The sequence below is a fragment of the Prionailurus viverrinus genome, unplaced genomic scaffold, assembly GCF_022837055.1.
Source record: "Prionailurus viverrinus isolate Anna unplaced genomic scaffold, UM_Priviv_1.0 scaffold_42, whole genome shotgun sequence".
Taxonomy (NCBI): Eukaryota; Metazoa; Chordata; class Mammalia; order Carnivora; family Felidae; genus Prionailurus; species Prionailurus viverrinus.
The window spans coordinates 1,726,066-1,742,785 of NW_025927609.1; the positions used below are offsets into that span (position 1 = coordinate 1,726,066).

The window sequence follows — 16,720 nt, forward strand, 5'->3', positions numbered from 1 at the left end:
AAGAAGGTTCAATCCAACAAGCTACTTCGGTCTGATGAACACTCAGCCCGCCATGCTGCCAACGGGCGCCACTACCACAGGCTCCAGGAGAGAGGAGGCGGGGTCGCCAGGAGCCTCCTTGTCACCTGCGGGGGCCACGCTCTGCCATCAGAGCTCTGCAAGGATGAACTCACAGGGTCCCCCGGCAGCCCCTCTTGCAGACGAGGGAGCCAGTCACAGACGGCCTCCGGCCGCCAGCGAGAAAGCGGCAGGCAGGATGCGACCTGGCAGACTGGCTCCTGACCACCTGCCAAGACAGCAGAGGGAGTTTCTGAAGCACGTGCTGCCCGGGACAAACGCTCCGGGGCTACAGACGGCTCACTAGACGGAGAAAACCGCCAACTCCGACCGGAGGCCGTGCGGAAACGCTCCCGGGCAGGGCCGGCCGTGGGCCACAGCAGGCCAACCCCGCGGCACGCCCACCGCACGCCCACCCACGAGAACGCCAGGCTAAGAGGACAGCAATCCACAGCTCCCCGACTGGAAGAGCTCAGCCCCCGGATCCGCCAGGACGACAAAGAGCATCCGACACGGGCGGGTCCTCGCGCCAGCACTGCTCCTTCCACAGGAAGCAGCGACGAGTACAGAGCTATCGAGGGTGCCAGGCAAGTGCAGGCACCGCCCCTCACCAGTGCCGCGTGCAAGTGCCCCCGGGGCTTGCGGCTGACCCGGACTAGACCTGGGCCCTCAGCCAGCAGGCACAGCAAGGCCCTGCAGCGTGGCTCCTCGTGGCCTGGCTGTGGAGTGGGGTGTGGCCCCTCGGTCCTGGTCCTCTTTCCCTCGGACAGGCGGGACCTCGGACCTCAGTCCTGCAGGGTGGCTGCCCGGTTCACTGCAACGGTCCCCCTTCGTTGTGCTGGGGGTGGACACAGCTGCGCGCTGACTTACCTGAGTCTACCCCGAGCCAAGCCAGAGACCGCTCACGGGAGGGTGGAGGGGCTCCTTGCTCAGAGGGGCTGTGACCATCCTGGGGGCCCTGGACCCGGTGAGAGTCGTGACCGGCGGGGCCTATACCCTGCCGCGGCTCACACTGACCCGTGGAGCCCAGGCATGCCGGGGGTGTCCCACGTGGGCTGGGCAGCCCTGCTGGCATTTGGATCACCAGTGCTGGGCAACGTCGGGAGGAAGGGCTCGGGCTGAGGCTCTGAGAGAGGGACCCCAAGAGACGGCCTGGAGCTGGGCAGGGAGAACCCTGGCAGGAGGGACGCTCCAGCCTCCCAGGGTCTGGCCGGGGCCTGCCCGCTGCTCACTGAGCCCGTGCCTGGCGGGCTTCGGCGTTCAGCAGACGCTCACCACACTACGCCTACCCTGCTCTGGCCCAGCAGAGACACCTCCAAGCACCAGGCCCCCCACCTGCACGGATCTCAGCCCCCACGGTGCTCAGGGTGGGTGGGACGGGCACGGAGGCTCTCGCTGCTCGGCCTGACACAGCCGCGTTCCCCAAGCACAGGAGCTGGATGGGCGGAGGACGAGCTGCGGCCACTCTGGGGTGCTGCTGTGCCCCCCGCTCCTCGGCACCTCATCCCTCTCAGCACACACTGCGCACACAAGTACTCGCACGGCCAGGCCACGCCGCCCACGGGCATCGGCCACGTCCTCCCGTGGCTGGCCTCCCACGAAGAGCCCGTCCAGAGACGGGAAGAAGTTACCAGAAATGAAGCGGCCTTGGCTTGTCCCTAAGTGGGGAGGAAGGACAAAGTACACCCACACTCCTCCTCCCAAATCCCTGACGACAGAGGGAGCAGGAAGCAGGCCCCGTGCCCCAAGGCCTCGCACCCAGGCCCTCTCAAGACCATCCGGGGAGGGCCCTTCCAGGCCACCTCCTTGACCTCGCCCTTCCCTGCTTCCTGTTGTTAAAAAGAACAGGCTGGAGGCAGACGGAGGCGAGAACAGCCGACAGGGGGCCCCTTCCTGCCCCACCACGTGAGACTGCGGGCCAGCCACCCTCCAGCAGCCAGCAGGCCCAGAGCAGAAGACCGTGCCTCCCAGTCGTCCGCCTGCTCCGTGCACAGACTTTCGGGCCCTGCAGGTCAGGACGCCCCTGAAGGCAGTGGGCACACTCCCTGGGGTGGGTGCAGGCGCTCCCGCCCAGGGCCTACACCCCCAACAAGGCACCAAAGAAAGGCCTAGGCGACAGCAAAGGGGCTCACAGCCAGCAGCCTGCAGCCACCTCCAACGGGCGGACAGCATGCACCGCCTACTGAAGAGCTCCGGGGTGCCTCCACTGTGAGCTTCAAGACGGCACGAAGGCCACGGGGGAACCAGACACCCCCTCAGCCAAAGCAGTCCCCAGGCGGCCACCAGCAAGGCCCCGCGTTCCTGGCCTGGGCCCAGGCCCAGAGAGCAAGAACCCCCTCTCCTTGCACGTTTCACATTCGAGGTGGCGCGGGGAGAAGCGATGAAACTTTCTGGGTGGGTTTTGTCACACCCTCCCTCACACTAGAGAAGGAGGGAAAAGTCTTCGGAGGGGGAGCTTTACAAACTCCCTGAAGACGGCGCCTGGAAAGCCCTGGGAATCCGTGCTGGGAGCTCCTCGCCCCGCGGCAGGACCGGCCTCTCGGAATCGGCGCTTGGCCTGAAAAGAGACGCAGCTCTGCCGCCCTCTGGTGAACAGGCTTCACGCCTGCACCTGCTCCCAACTGAAAGCCAAGGTCACAGCACTGCAGCCACGGAGCCGGAAGATGAAGAGGACGGGCACGCGTGCTCCGTGCGGGCTTCCCCTGCTCCGGGGGTCCCCGCAGCAACGTCCCTCCACCGCAGCCCGGGGCCGGCCTGGTCCCAGCGCCACCTCCCTACCCTCTCCCGCCACAGCCTCGTCAGCCCCCAGAGTGCCTCCTGGCAGCCTGCGCGCCGGCCCAGCGTGTCCACCGTGCTCGGCAGTGATGCTGACATTCTCCCCTCCCACAGCCCTGGCCAGGCCCATCCTCCTCCAGGCCTGCCCCAGCCTGCCTGCCTCGCTGGGCTTGAGTCCCGGGGCCGGCACTGCCCGGCTCAGGCCCCGGACCGAGTACTGGCCCGACACCCTGGGTGCTTGTGTGAGAACACACTGCACTTGACTCCTGCGACTTTGCAGCACAGAGAACGACACAGCTAGAAACAGGAAGGGCACAGGGTGTCCCGTGCCAGGGAAGGACGCGGGAGCTGGACGCTCACCCCAGACCTGCCCTGGGCCCTCAAAGATGGATGCAGAGGAGCTTCGAAGCCACTTCACACCCAGACCCACGAGCCCACAGACCCCGACCCCCAGGGCAGAGCCGAGTTCCCCCGGGGATGGGGGATGGGGGGGGCTGTCTGCAGCAGGAACTAGGGGTGGCCTGTGGCTCTACACCACATCCTCCTGCCCCCACGGGGCGCCACAGGGGCCACAGGCCACCACACAGAGCCCAGGGGGTCCCCCACAGGGAGCTCAGCACCCCTGCCTGGAGTGGAAGGTGGGCCCAAGGAGGGACAGACTCGGCTCCCCGGCCAGCAGGGCTCCCAAAGGCTCTACGTACAAACAGGAAAGACACCACCAGCAAAGCACCCACGGGGCCAAACAGGCCCCTTGTGTGTGAGCACAAGTCCACACAAGGGGAGGAGGAGCACGGGTGTGCATGTGGGGCAAGGGGGGCCACAGGCGTGCACGTGGTGGGGACGTACAACAGGCATCTGTCCGCGCCAGGGGACGGACCTACAAGCAGGCCAGGGCTCCTCCCCGAGCAGGCTCGGCCGCCTCCGGACCACACACCCATGCACGGGGTGGCCTCACGGCCAGAGGCAGACAGCAGTTCTATTTGTGACTCAGCTCAGGGTGAGGACTCGTGGGAGAGACGCGTCCGCGCTAATCCAGGCCGACAGACACCCTCGGCCTCACGACCCAGCAGGTGACTGAGCCGCAGCTGAGTCCTCAGATGCCACCTTCCACAGGACCTGCACCTGCCCCGGGCCAGCAGCCCCGGCTCACACCAGGGGAGCCACGCGGCCCATCGTCTCCCCGTGGGACCCAGGGCACCGGCCGGTGGGGAGGCGAGATGACCCAGGCCAAGATGGAAGAGCCGCTGGCAAAGAGGGAGGCGCGGTGGGGAGAGGCTGGAACACTGCCACCTGTCACCAGAGGCGGCCGGACACCGCGGGCCAGCAGGGAGGAGCTGTGCCTTCTGCAGCGTCGAGCCGGGCACGGACTAAAACCAAGCAGGGTGTCCGGGCTGCTAACACCTCCCGCCTGCTAACCCACCTTCACCAAAACAGGCCAAACAGGACAAAAACAGTACTACGTGTCCCGTCTGCAGATAAGCAACCGAGGCCCAGAGCAGACCCAGTGCCCCCGCTGAGAGCTGCCAGCTCTCCAGGCTCCGGAGCCCACGCTCGCAACCCTCAGCAGCCCCGCCCCCGGCTACCTGCCCATCTCAGGGTCCCCAGGACCCCTGCCTCCCCCTGAGGCCCTCACGGCTCTGCCCAACACACCCCATGCTCTGAGCTGCACACCCACAGTCCAGGGCCTCTCCTTCTGCAAATGTTTAATTTTCTGTATATTTTTAGGACATTTTGATATCCTAAAAAAACACCTTTCCGGCTGGGGGCTAGCCAATTCCCATCTTCAGCCTCCTAACCACACTGGCGCGTCTGCCCACGTGGCCCTGGGTGCTGTGTCCCCGTCTCCAGGACCTGAGAGTACAGCACAATCTTTCCTGAGCTGCTCTCGTCTCTTCTTGTGACTACAACTGGCTGCCCAGTTCATAAAGAAAACAAAGTACCTTCCTTCCTTCTCTCCTCCCCTCCTGCTGGCCACCTCCCTTATGGTTTTCAGGTCCCCATCACCCAGACTTCTAGCGTTCCCTTTGCTGAAAGTGACATCTTGCTCTTTCTGGGTGGCCGTGCTCCCTGAGCAGCCAATGCCACCTACGGTGGTCCGGAATGTTCTAAAAAGCCCTCAGACTCAGTGCAAAGGCAAGAGGTAACCGAGTTCTGTCTGCCGAGCGGAAGACTTGCTCAGTGAGTGCAAGGTCCCAGATCTGCCGGCAGGTCAGCTAACACACCAAGGTGCTGCCGCGGCAGGGGCTCCCACGGAGGCCCCCACAGGACTGCAGTGGCTGCTAGGACCCAATCAGGAGATGGCAGGGACTTGGCCATACATAGCCAGTAACCGGGAGGACCAGTCTGGGATCCAGGATCTTCAAGAGGAGACCAGAAAAGATGGGAGGGGCTTCTGAGCTCCTATAAAGGCCAAGCGGGAGCCACTAGGCTACTGGCCGGAATGCACTGGAGAGTGATGAAAACCAGGTTCAACAGGGCTGGGTGGGGTCCCAGGGCCGCTGGTGCTGGCTGCGGATGCCCCTAAGGTGGGAACTCAGCCTCAGCCGGTCTCCCTGTGCAGGAGAGGCGGAGAGGGGAGGGAGGAGAGAAGTGGGGAGAGAGGGGAGCAGACCGTGCCCTGCAGGGAACCGGGCCAGCAGTGCCAGAGGGAGGCCCTGCCGTCACCCCACTCCCAGGTGGGGCCACATCATCTGAGCTCAGCAAAGGGAGAGTCCAGCCCCTACACTGTCACACCCCCCCCACCCTGCACCATCCGTGAAGGGGACAAGGTGCGCCGGCCCCTCAGACACGGGAGTGCTGCCTGGCCAGCACAGCTAACGGAGCCCCACGCGACTCCTAGGCAGGCCGCGGGGCACACCTGCCCGGCAAATGCCACACTCACCTGACAGACCAAGTGAACAGATGCTCCAAAATCCAGCAGCCAACGATGCGGATCATCAGGGTCCCATGCCGGTCTACACCTGCACTAACGCTCCGTCCCCACTACTCCCTCTGAACCTTCGGGGCACAGGCGTACAGACGGCTTCTCCCACTCTCTGCCCTGGGTCTCCACCTGGGGCCGGCCCCTCACAGAGACCCCGCTACAGGCAGGCCGGGAGCAGGCGTAGGACTCGGGGTCCCCGTGCCCACAGACAGCCCGGCTGACCTCTCCCCTGCAGCGCCCACCTCTCAGGGAAGTAGGAATCTGTGTGCCCTGCGCTTCAGTGGACACGGCTCCCGCCGAGATGTCAGTCAGCCGCCACAGGAACAAAAGCCACACATTCCACGGCTACTTTTCGCCACGCCTCTGGGTGGAGGGGAGACGTCAAAGGGCCACGGCAAGTGGCAAGAGCCTGGCGCTCATCATCAGACAACAGATCTGTCCAGGCTCGGTCACTCCAGGCTGAGCCTCCGCTACCTTGGGCTGCACACAGCCACAGCTATGCAGCCACAAACACGACACTCACTCACAAGGACCACTGGGTGGAGCAAACGAGAAGGTGAGAGCGTGGGCCAAGCAGCCCCGTCCCCCGCCTGGCCGCCCGCCCACTCGGCAGAGCGCTCGGCCTGTGCGGGGAGAGACCCAGTGCCCCAAGAGGCAGGCGGCATGCCGGCCCAGACCAATACGACCAAACAGGCAGAGCCCATCCCAGGGCAGAAGGCCAACAGCTTCACGACCACTGGGGGAGGTGGGACAGGCTGGAGGAGAGGCCACAGGGTGGCATGCGGGGGAAGACATCTGTCAGCTCTGGAAGAGTAACTTCTATTTAAAAAAACTCCTGAAGACGGGGCACCTGGATGGCTCAGCCAGTTAAGCATCCGACGCCTGACCTTGGCTCGAATCATGATTTCACGGTTCCGGAGTTCGAGCTCCACGATGACAGTGTGGAGCCTGCTTGGGATCCTCTCTCTCTCCCTCTCTTTCTGCCCCTCCCCTGCTCGCGCTCTCTCTCTCAAAAGTAAACAAACATTAAAAAAAAATTTTAGGGGCGCCTGGGTGGCTCAGTCGGTTGAGCGTCCGACTTCAGCTGGGGTCATGATTTCACAGCTAATGAGTTCGAGTCCCATGTCGGGCTCTGTGATGACAGCTCAGAGCCTGGAGCGTGTTTCGGATTCTGTGTCTCCCTCTCTCTCTGTCCCAACCCACTCGCATTCTGTCTCTGTCTCTCTCAAAAATAAACATTAAAAAAAATAAAAGTTTAAAAATAAAAAAAATAAAAAACTTTTAATAAAAAATAATAAATATATAAATAAAAAACAAGCAACGTATAGGTTAACCTGAAATTTGCCCCAGCCCACACGTGAGCACATTAAACCCAGCCTGGCACGGTGCTACAAACACCCAGACCTTAGCCGCACATTCTCACCTCTCCTGATGGAAGCAACGCTCCTTGTGTCTGGGTCCAGCTTCTGCACCAAGGCACTGGGGTCTATCTTGGTCCCGGCAAAAACATCAGTGTTCACGAAAGCCCATTCCTAAGAAGGAAAGAAGACGTGAGACTTCCCTGTGGCTCCAGAATGCAAACGTAAGGCCGGACACAAAGCAGGGGGAGCCCTCGGGGGGCCTTCGGAAGAGCAAGGCTGGGCCAGCTCCTGCTCAGAGGGCCTAGGGGAGGTAACCCTTGCCCCCCCCCCCCCGAAGCTGAGCCCGGGGGCCAGTGGGAGCTCAGACCCTGGGGACCTAAGGCAGCACGTCTTCCTGCCCCCCTCAAACCATCAAATGGGCTTGGCTCTTGGCGTGCAGACCGTCTCAGACTCGGGACTGGCAGCGACTAGAAACACGAGCTCCACGTTCAGAAGCACTGAGACAGGAAGCAGATTCCCTTCCGAACCTGCGCCACCTCATTCTTCCATAGCACTCTCCCCCATTTCACAGCCACTGCTCCCCTTCAATCGTCTCCCCCCAGGTCAGCTTCCGACACAAGATCAGCCCCACACGGAGACTTCAAAACCCTCCCAGTCACTGCCAGTCACACTCTGCTGAGCCCACCTCCCAGGCCCACCTGACTCATTTCGGGTCCAGCTCCAGGACAGGGACCCCAGAGGGACTGGAGCGCTGACCCCCAGGGGAGCCACAGACCAAGACAGGACTGGGGTGAGGCAGAAACTGGCCCAAGGTGCGGGCTTGGCCTGCAGCCCGGAGCTCGCACAGAACACCTGCGAGAGCAGCCCAGACTCGCTCCTCGGGAGTTCTCAGGGTGGGAGGGAAAGTCAGTAAATAAGAGACAGAAAACTCACAGGGGCAACGCTGGAGCCCAGGAGCGGCCGGGAGCACCAAGCAGGGAGGGCCAGCGCGGCAGAGTCCTCCCGCCAAGGAGGAGCCACAGGAGACTAGGGGCAGGGTGCACACGGCCAATCCCCGCTTCTTTCTGCACAGCCATTCAGACCCCGTTCGCAGTGGTACTCCCCATCCAACTGCTTCAAGGTTTCGGAACTCCACACGCCAGGTGTCGATGCTGCGTTGTTAACCGTCTTCGGAGGACCACAGTGTCGTTACGTGGCCAGGAACTAGCAGCCCACCTACTCCGTGTTAGGGCTCGACAGCTACACCCTTCGTTCTACAGGTTCCATCTGTTGCTTCCTTCTTCTCGTCTGCCTGGTCTCAGCGTTTTCTTTCCTCACTTCTCTTACTTCTACGCTTGGAACGTACTTATTTCACAGTCTCCATCTGATAATTCCATTTTCTGCCCTCACGGCATCTAATTCTGATGCCGACTCTCACCCACGGTGGGCTGTTTCCCTTGAACTTTGGCTGCGTCCTGAGCTCAGGAGGATTTTGCCCCCCGTCAGAATCCCACCTGGCCTGGCCGGCACAGGGATTAAGAGCCAGGGCTATATGGAACCTCTGCCAGACAGGCAGGGAGAGGGGTGTGGCAGACTGTCTCCCAACAACCATTTAACTGAAGAAAACTAAAAATCTCATCAAGAACAGAAAGAATTTATTGGGGCGCCCGGGTGGCTCAGTGACTTAGGCATCCAGCTCTTGATTTTGGCTCAGGTCATGATCTCAGGGTCGTGGGATCGAGCCCCATGTCAGGCTCTGTGCTGAGCATGGAGTCTGCCTGTGATTCTCTCTCCCTCTCTCTACCCCGCCTCCCCCCATACCCCCCATCCTGCTCTCTCTCAAAATAAACAAACAACAAAAAAAAAAGAACAGAATCTATGGCTTAAGAGCTATGCCCTCTTATCCACCCCCACCTTACAGAAACTCCCTTGGGAGCTCTACTCCTGGCTCCCCAGCTCCCAGCTGCCAACGATCCCCCCCACCTTGTGCCACAGGCACTAGTCCAAGAAGGTGAGCCAGACGGTGGGGATCCCTTCTCCCGCCCCGCCCCCACCTGTTGGACAGAAGCACCACCTGAGGCAGGGAAGGCTAAGAACAGTGAGAATTCTCACCCCTCATCCCAGCTTCTCTAGGCCACAGGTACTAACAAGCCAAGAAGATGACGAGGGACCATCCCCCGGCGCCCACTTGTAGAGAGGGGTGTCAACAGGGAGAAGCTGAGGCTGTCCCTGCCCCCCTCCTCGTGTGGGCACAGAGGTCCTGCCAGAGGCGGGACTTTATCTGGAATGGACTGTGGGGACTCACAAGTCTAGGGCGTCGTTGAAAACACTGGAGATCCAGGCAGACGGTGGGGGTGCTCCGTAGCTCCAAAACACCAGCAGCAACAAGGTAAGCACACAGCAGAGCAAGCGGAAGTTTAGCAGAGGCCACATCAGAAAGAGAGGCAAGTGCCCTGTGGGTAACGCTCAACGCTGGAGGTCTAGGCTGCCCCTCAAGGACAATCAGAACTGTATGGGGCACACAAGAAAGTGTTCCCCAAACCAAACACAACACGGGGCAGAGGCCGACCGGCACAGGGGCCTAGGCGCAGCCTCCGAGCAGACACTGGCTTGGCAACAAGCCGCTGTGGCCCAGGGGCAGCTCCCAGCGGCAGCAGCTGGAGGCTGCATGAAGCTCAAGGCTGTGCGGGGCCAGGAGTATCACAGCGAGTCTCCAAGCTGCTAGTCCCTGCTGGGAAGCGGATCAAAAATGTAAACTCCCTGAACTGTGACCACAGCCCGGAGCCACACACGTACATCCAGTGGTAAGAAGCAAACACCTAATGGGACACGGGGGCTCAAGCACGATCTTGGACCAGTAAGTGGCTCAGACAAACCAACCTGGTCAGGCTAAAAGATAAAAACAAAAGAGCATAAGCAGGGAGATGAGAGGCTGCACGCAGACCTCACATAGTTCAGAGCCAGGCCAATAAACAAGTGAAACGACCAGGCAACACCCCCCTCCCCCCGCCCAGTGCTACCATACATCACTACGAAGATTAACAAAGGGAGTCAGGGGACCAGCAGGGGGAGCTGCAGCCCTACTCAAGGTCAACTTGCAGGCCCAATGGGAAGAGACAGACTTGACCTTAGACCTTGCAGGTGGATAGCCTCTCCTATCCCAGCCGGAGGAAGAAAGGCTTTCCGTACCCCCACCGCGCCCCCACCACAACTCAGCCAACAAGAAGCGGAAGGAAACAGAGAAAGAGAACAGAGCCCTATGAAAGGAAATACGAAAGAAGAGGCCTTACAGAAAAATGAAGAGAAACAGCCTCGCAGGAAAACGAATGGTCTTGGAGCACCATACTCATGCCTACGGGTGTCCCCGGTAAGTACCAGAGAGACAGAGAGGCAGAAAAATATCCAAAGAAATGATAGCTGAAAACTTGCTGAATTTGAGGAAAACACTAACTGATACGTGCAAGAAGCTCAAAGACTCCAAGTAGGATAAAGAAAGTCCACACAGAGTAAGGACAAAGAGAACTACACTGAGACGCGACAGAGTCATGTTTACAGGCAACGAGAACCACCGGAAAGGAGTAAGATGCACAAGGACCCCCAACCTACAGGGAACCCCAATACGACGGACAGCTGACCTCACACACAGTGGAGACCAGAACATGTGGGATCACATTTCAACGTGCGGAAAGACGAAAGTCAGCCAAGAATCTTACATCCAGCAAAACCATCTTTCAAAAATGAACGTAAAGAGAATCCCGCATAAACTGAAGCCGAGACCATCTGTCGCTAGCGGACCTGCCTTCTGAGAAACGTTAAGGAAGTGTTTTGGGCTGAAAAGGAATGTTACCAGACAACAATCCAAAACAAAACAAGAAGCCTGTTACGGGTAAACATACAGCTAGTTACAAAAGATAACTGTAAGAACCTAAGGTCGGGTTGTAACACGTACAGACACAGCCTACAGAACAGGAACAGCACAGCAAGGGGATGAGAGGGAGGGAGGAACACAGCATGAAGGTCCCACCTCTCTCTGCACCGAAGAGACAGAAACACCTATATCATAGCCCCACATCAATTGCTAAAGGACACGAAGTGACAAAGGTTCTCTTCGTGACCAAACTCTGCCTAACCTCCCCCAGTCCCCATGCAGTCTTGTCTGCCGCGCTCCGCGAGCCCCTCAGTTGACTTTTCACAATACCAAAAGCACGAGCGACAAAAGAAAAGAAGCTGGACCTTATAAAAAATGAAAACTTGTGCTTCCAAGGATATCAAAAAAGAAAATAAAAAAAGACACCACCTCACAGAACTAGAAAAAAAAAATATGCAAACCACGTATATCTGGTAGGTGTTTAGCATCCAGGATATAGAAAGAACTCTCACAACTCAACAACAAAACACACAATTTCAAAATGGGCAAAGGACTTGAACAGACATTTCTCCAAAAAAAGATCTACAAATAGACAACACGCTCATGAAAAGATGATCCACATTATTGGCCCTCAGGGAAATGCAAGTCAAAGCCATGAAATACCACCTCGCGTCCATCAGAATGGCCGTAATCAAAAACATGGCCAATGACAAGTATTGGTAAGGATTCAGAGAAAGTGAAACCCTCATATGTTACTGAAGAGAATGTAAAACAGCGCAGCCACCGTGTTAAACACAAAGTTCCATACGACCCAGCAATTCCACTCCCAATGTCCACAGCAGTATCGTCCACGACGGACCAAAATTAGAAACCACCTTTCCAACTTGGGAACGATGAAGATAACGTGGTGTGGCAGATAGCAACCATACAATGGAGTGTTTTCACCCATAAGAAAAATGAAACATAAACACACTGCTCTAGAAATAAGGATGAGCCTCAGAAAAAACTACGTGAAAGAAGCCAGACACACAAGGCCACGGCCGGTACTGCACCATATCCGGAAAGTCAGCGCGGTCAAACCTGCACACAACGGATGCCACCCGCAGCGGCCGCTCAGGAGTCCAGACTCAGCCAGGGCAGCGGCCACATTCTCCTCCCCGACACCGGCCCTGGGCGCCAGCATTTGCGTGTCAACCCCGCCCAGGAGCCCCGTGGACACCCACGCACACAAAACGGATTCTGGGGGCGCCTGGGTGGCGCAGTCGGTTAAGCGTCCGACTTCAGCCAGGTCACGATCTCGCGGTCCGTGAGTTCGAGCCCCGCGTCAGGCTCTGGGCTGATGGTCGGAGCCTGGAGCCTGTTTCCGATTCTGTGTCTCCCTCTCTCTCTGCCCCTCCCCCGTTCATGCTCTGTCTCTCTCTGTCCCAAAAATAAATAAACGTTGGAAAAAAATAAATAAATAAATAAATAAATAAATAAAAATAAAATAAAAAAAAAAAACGGATTCTGGACACAAACAGCTAGCCGCAGGCAAACAGGAAGTGGACTCCTCGTGGCCTGAATGATTGATAGTAAGTAAGGGTTTCTAGGGGCGCCTGGGGGGCTCCGTCGGTCCAGCCTGAGACTTCCGCGCAGGTCTCGAGGTCACGGTTCCAGCTGGAGCCCCGCATGGGGCTCTGTGCTGACAATGCAGAGCCTGCTTGAGAGTCTCTCTCTGCCCCTCCCCCACTTGCGCTTTTTCTCTCTCTCTCAAAAATAAACTTAAATACACAAACATTAAAAAAATAAGTACAGGGTTTCTTTTTGGGGTGATGAAAATCTTCTGAAATGTGTAGGGACCACCGAACTACGTTGTGAACCTAACACTAAAGAACGCCCACTGAACGGGACACTTCACAGGAGCGAGTTTTGGGACCCGTGAATGACACGGTGTTATTCCAACACGGTGTTCGTAAGGGCCAGACCGCGTGTTAAAACGGCAGCTCCGTCCTCAGCAGCTGAGCGTCCCTGGTCGGAACGGAGGTCAGGGCCGTAGGGAAGAGCAAACCAGGCTGTTCGCGCTCGCATTCCGCTCCCCGGGGCCCCGCCAGCCCCCCACTTCCAGGCGGCGGGCTAAGCGCGTGCAAGCGCCCGCGGGCCCGCCCACGTTACAACACGTGGTCGGCCGGCCCACCACCACCGGCAGGAGGAAGCGCCGAGGCGAGCGGGCTAGAACCCGGACGAACCCCGAAAACATCACTGAGCGAGGGAGGGGGCCGCGCAGGGCCGGGTGCCATGGGCGTGCCCGCCGCAGGGTCCCCTCGGACCTCGGTGCTCAGCCACACCGCCCCGGGGTCCGCGGAGGCCACTCACCTTCGCCCCGACTCCGCCGGCCGAAGCCTGCGCGGGGGCCGCCTCCCGGGCCGGGGGCGCGGGGCCGGGCGCCTCCGGCCCCGCGGGCCTCACCGCCGCCTGGTGCACCCGGGCCCGCAGCCCCCTCACTTTCCCCATGCTCCCGCGACACCCCCGGCCGGCCGGAAACCGTCTGCGCGCGCCGCACCGCCGGCCGGAAGCTGGTCCCGCGCGCCCCCGGCCGGGCGGAAACCGGGGCCGGGAGGCGGAGATCCGCGCTCTCCCCGCCGGCGCCGCGCATGCGCCCGGGGCAGGTGTGGGCATTCGCGGGAATCCCGGCGGCCTCGCTAGCACCTGGGAGAATGACGGGTACCGCCGGGTCGGGGACCAAGCACGTTGAAAACACACCAGTGTGTTGGGGTGCCTGACTCAGTCTCTTCAGTGTGGGACTCTTGCTTTCTGCTCAGGTCATGATCTCCCGGTTTGTGGGATCGAGCCCCAGGCTTTGTACTGACAGCTGCTTGGGATTCTCTCTCGCTCTCTCTGCCCACGCTCTCTCTCAAAAATAAGGAAATAAACATTTAAAAAAAAAATACATGAGCGTGTTTGCTACACAGCCCTTGTGCCCTCCAAAAGCACCGTGGGAGCAAAACGAGAGTCAGGACAGGGCGAGGGGAGGGAGGGGGGACTAAAGTCGCGAACTGAGAGGGAATATGGTTGAACCTAAGGGCACCCCAACAACCCTTGATTGAGCTAGTCCATTTGTCTTAATTAACTTTGATTAACTTAATTAAGTTAATAAACTCTAATTGAACATTTATTTCGTGTTCACCTTTTTCTACATGGTTTCATTTACATCCCAGAACGATTCCTTGAGACTGGTGTGACTCGACCATTTAAATGCAAAGCGATGCCAGATCGCAGGCCGGAAGCTCCAGGACCAGGACCTGAGTGAGTCCTGCCCTTCTGACAGGCGCCATCTGCTTTCTGAGCTCAGGGGCTCCCACGTATCCAACCCGGACGGTGCATTCAGGAAAACAACCTCTGGGTGGGTGTGACGCCCATCCTCAAGGAGCCCACTGTGCTGTTGGAGACACAAAGCCGACGAATCTAGAGCAAAGTATAGCACAGACCAGGCTATGGATGGGGCCACACAGGAGTCCAGACTCAGCCAGAGCAGCGGCCACACTCTGTCTCCCCCCCCACTTCCCCCCCAACACTGAGAAGGTCCTGGGTGCTCACACTCACCACTCAACCCTGTCCAGGAGCCCGGTGGAAATCCACCCACACGAAATGGATTTCGGAGAGGATTCTGCTGTAGGCAAAGCTAGGTGCTGTTTCTCAGGAAGGACACAGAGGTACTCACCCAGCGAGGGTTGGACACATGAACACATGGGCCGCTTAAGGCCAAGATGACAGGATCTGTGATTTACTCAAGGCCACATAACCAGCTGGAATTCATATCCACTTATATATTCCAGGCTTTACTGAGGATATGATACTCTAGAAAACGCAAAACCATGGCAAGTGGACACGTCCTACTTGGGTTGATAGCAGGTCCCGTTCAGGGTGGTCTCTGGCCACGCCATGCGGGAGCCAACCTATCCAGTTCCAGAACGTTCCAACAGTGAATGAGGCCATTTGTAGATGAAGAAGCCACCTCAGAGACATCAGACCAGAACACACAGGGGTGACTTCACAGCACGGACCCAGTCTGAAGCCACAGAGAAATGTGTCACTGGAAGAAACCCCAGAAGCCCTTCTCAGGCTTGGCGTTCCCCACTCTGTAAAAGCCGTCCTGCTATTACCTGCCCGGTGGCCAGCGTGGATGTCTGACCAGCATCTGCCAGACCAGGCTGGTCTAAAGGAGAACCCAGCTTCCTTTAGCTAGAACCTCTTGCCCGGCTGTGAACAGCACTGGTTGTACTTCTGGATGCAGTGGGTGTCAGTCAGCCCCGCAGATGGCTTTCTAGAATGTGGAGAAGGTGGCACCCACAACCCAGTCCATACCCATCCAGCAGCACCTACGACTTCTTTCAGAGGGTGTCACGAGAGAAGCCTGTTCTCTGGTGCCGTGCCACAGTGCAGGTCCACAGCTGTGCCATGACATAATACGAGAGTGCAGAGGTGATTACAGAGGTCATGCGAATGCAAAGATGAGCTCATTGATAAGAGTGCATCGGCACACATGAAACTCAGCGGGCACCCGGAAGATCGTGCTGCTTGGCAGTCCGTGCAGGGAGGGAGGGAACGTTGCAGCAGGAGCTCCGTTCTAAGGGTTCCGGCATTGATGACCTAATCGCTAACCCACCGGTATCCTCTACATCCAACCCGCCTCCTCTCCTGAGCCGTTGGGAGGCAGGGAGGCCAAGGTTTGGCTCCAGGCTCCAGGGACACAGTCCCTTGTCTAACCCAGTGGTGATCTTAGCACCCGGCCAGCTCAAGGCCTGAGGGACAGCTTCAATTTTAGGGTTTGCTTTTTGCCTCTTCTGTGCAATGCAAGCTTTCTCGATAAAGGGAAAACAAAGTCCAACAAAATGAACCAGTTGGGAGTCTTTGAAAGTCCTGGGGCCCCTTCTCTCTCCATCTGTCCCATGGTCCCTCTGGATGCCCTCGTCCTATTCGAGCTTTCCACACCCTATCCTGCTATCCTGACATTGCCATCTGCAGCTGGATCTCTCCATCTCCACCTGAAAATGTAGTGAAACTCTCAAAACCGAATTCTTGCTTCTGATCCCAATCTGTCCCTGCCCCAGCAGTATGTCTGCCTTCCAACGAACGCTACCCACGCAGCTGCCCGAGCCAAAAAGCGAGGTGTCATCTTCTCTGGCTCCCCCTCTCCCTGCCACATTCAACCCAACAGCCCCCTTCTCTCTACCCCAAGTCCCCCACCCCCACCCCGGGGCTCCTGCCTCTAGCCCTGCTCTCCGTCTCTGCTTGCAGCACCCCTACCTCCCCAGAGGGGCCCCCAGGCCGCGACCTCCGCTCAAAGGCCACCCTGGCCGGCCCGCCCTCCCCGCCGCTCCGCCCTTCCCACGGCTCAGCCGCGTCTCCGCCCGCCCCCTCCCTGCGGGACCCGGAGTCTCTGCTTTCTCGCCGACTCATTCTTTCGTCGCCTGAGGGCGCTCGCGGGGCGTCGGGGTTTCCGGGCGGAGCTGGGCTGGCCGCCGGGCGCAGACGCGGGGCTGCGGGGACGCGCTTCCCCAGGACCCGCCCTTGGGCAGCGGCCTCAAGACCTCGGGGCGCCGGGGCCGGTGGGGGGGGCCCTCGGGAGGTGCAGGCGGCCCCGCCGCTCCTCGGTGTCCCCCGGGCCCTCGCGGAGGGACTTCCTGGCGAAGCAGCCGGTCTCCCAGACCCCCGGAAGCTGCGCTGAGAGCGGCCCCTTGCAGCTTGGCGCGCGCAGTCACGGCCCCGGGACGTGACTCC

General features: G+C 59.3%; 1 protein-coding gene across 3 annotated transcripts in view; it reads right to left on the bottom strand.

Annotated features, from left to right (window-relative positions):
- SLX9 (SLX9 ribosome biogenesis factor) overlaps positions 1 to 13,905 on the bottom strand; it is a 34,817-nt gene extending 20,912 nt beyond the window's left edge. The window contains exons 1-2 of one of the 3 annotated variants that reach the window (XM_047847044.1): positions 13,316 to 13,552; positions 7,179 to 7,287 (exon numbers count right to left, since the gene is read on the bottom strand). In XM_047847044.1, the coding sequence (XP_047703000.1) occupies positions 7,179 to 7,287; positions 13,316 to 13,453 (247 nt within the window). In that variant the 5' untranslated portion in view covers positions 13,454 to 13,552. Of the gene's footprint in view, positions 1 to 7,178; positions 7,288 to 11,973; positions 12,201 to 13,315 lie in introns of those variants that run through there. The other 2 variants (XM_047847046.1, XM_047847045.1) reach the window with 2 other exon arrangements.
- Positions 13,906 to 16,720: the final 2,815 nt, after the last annotated feature.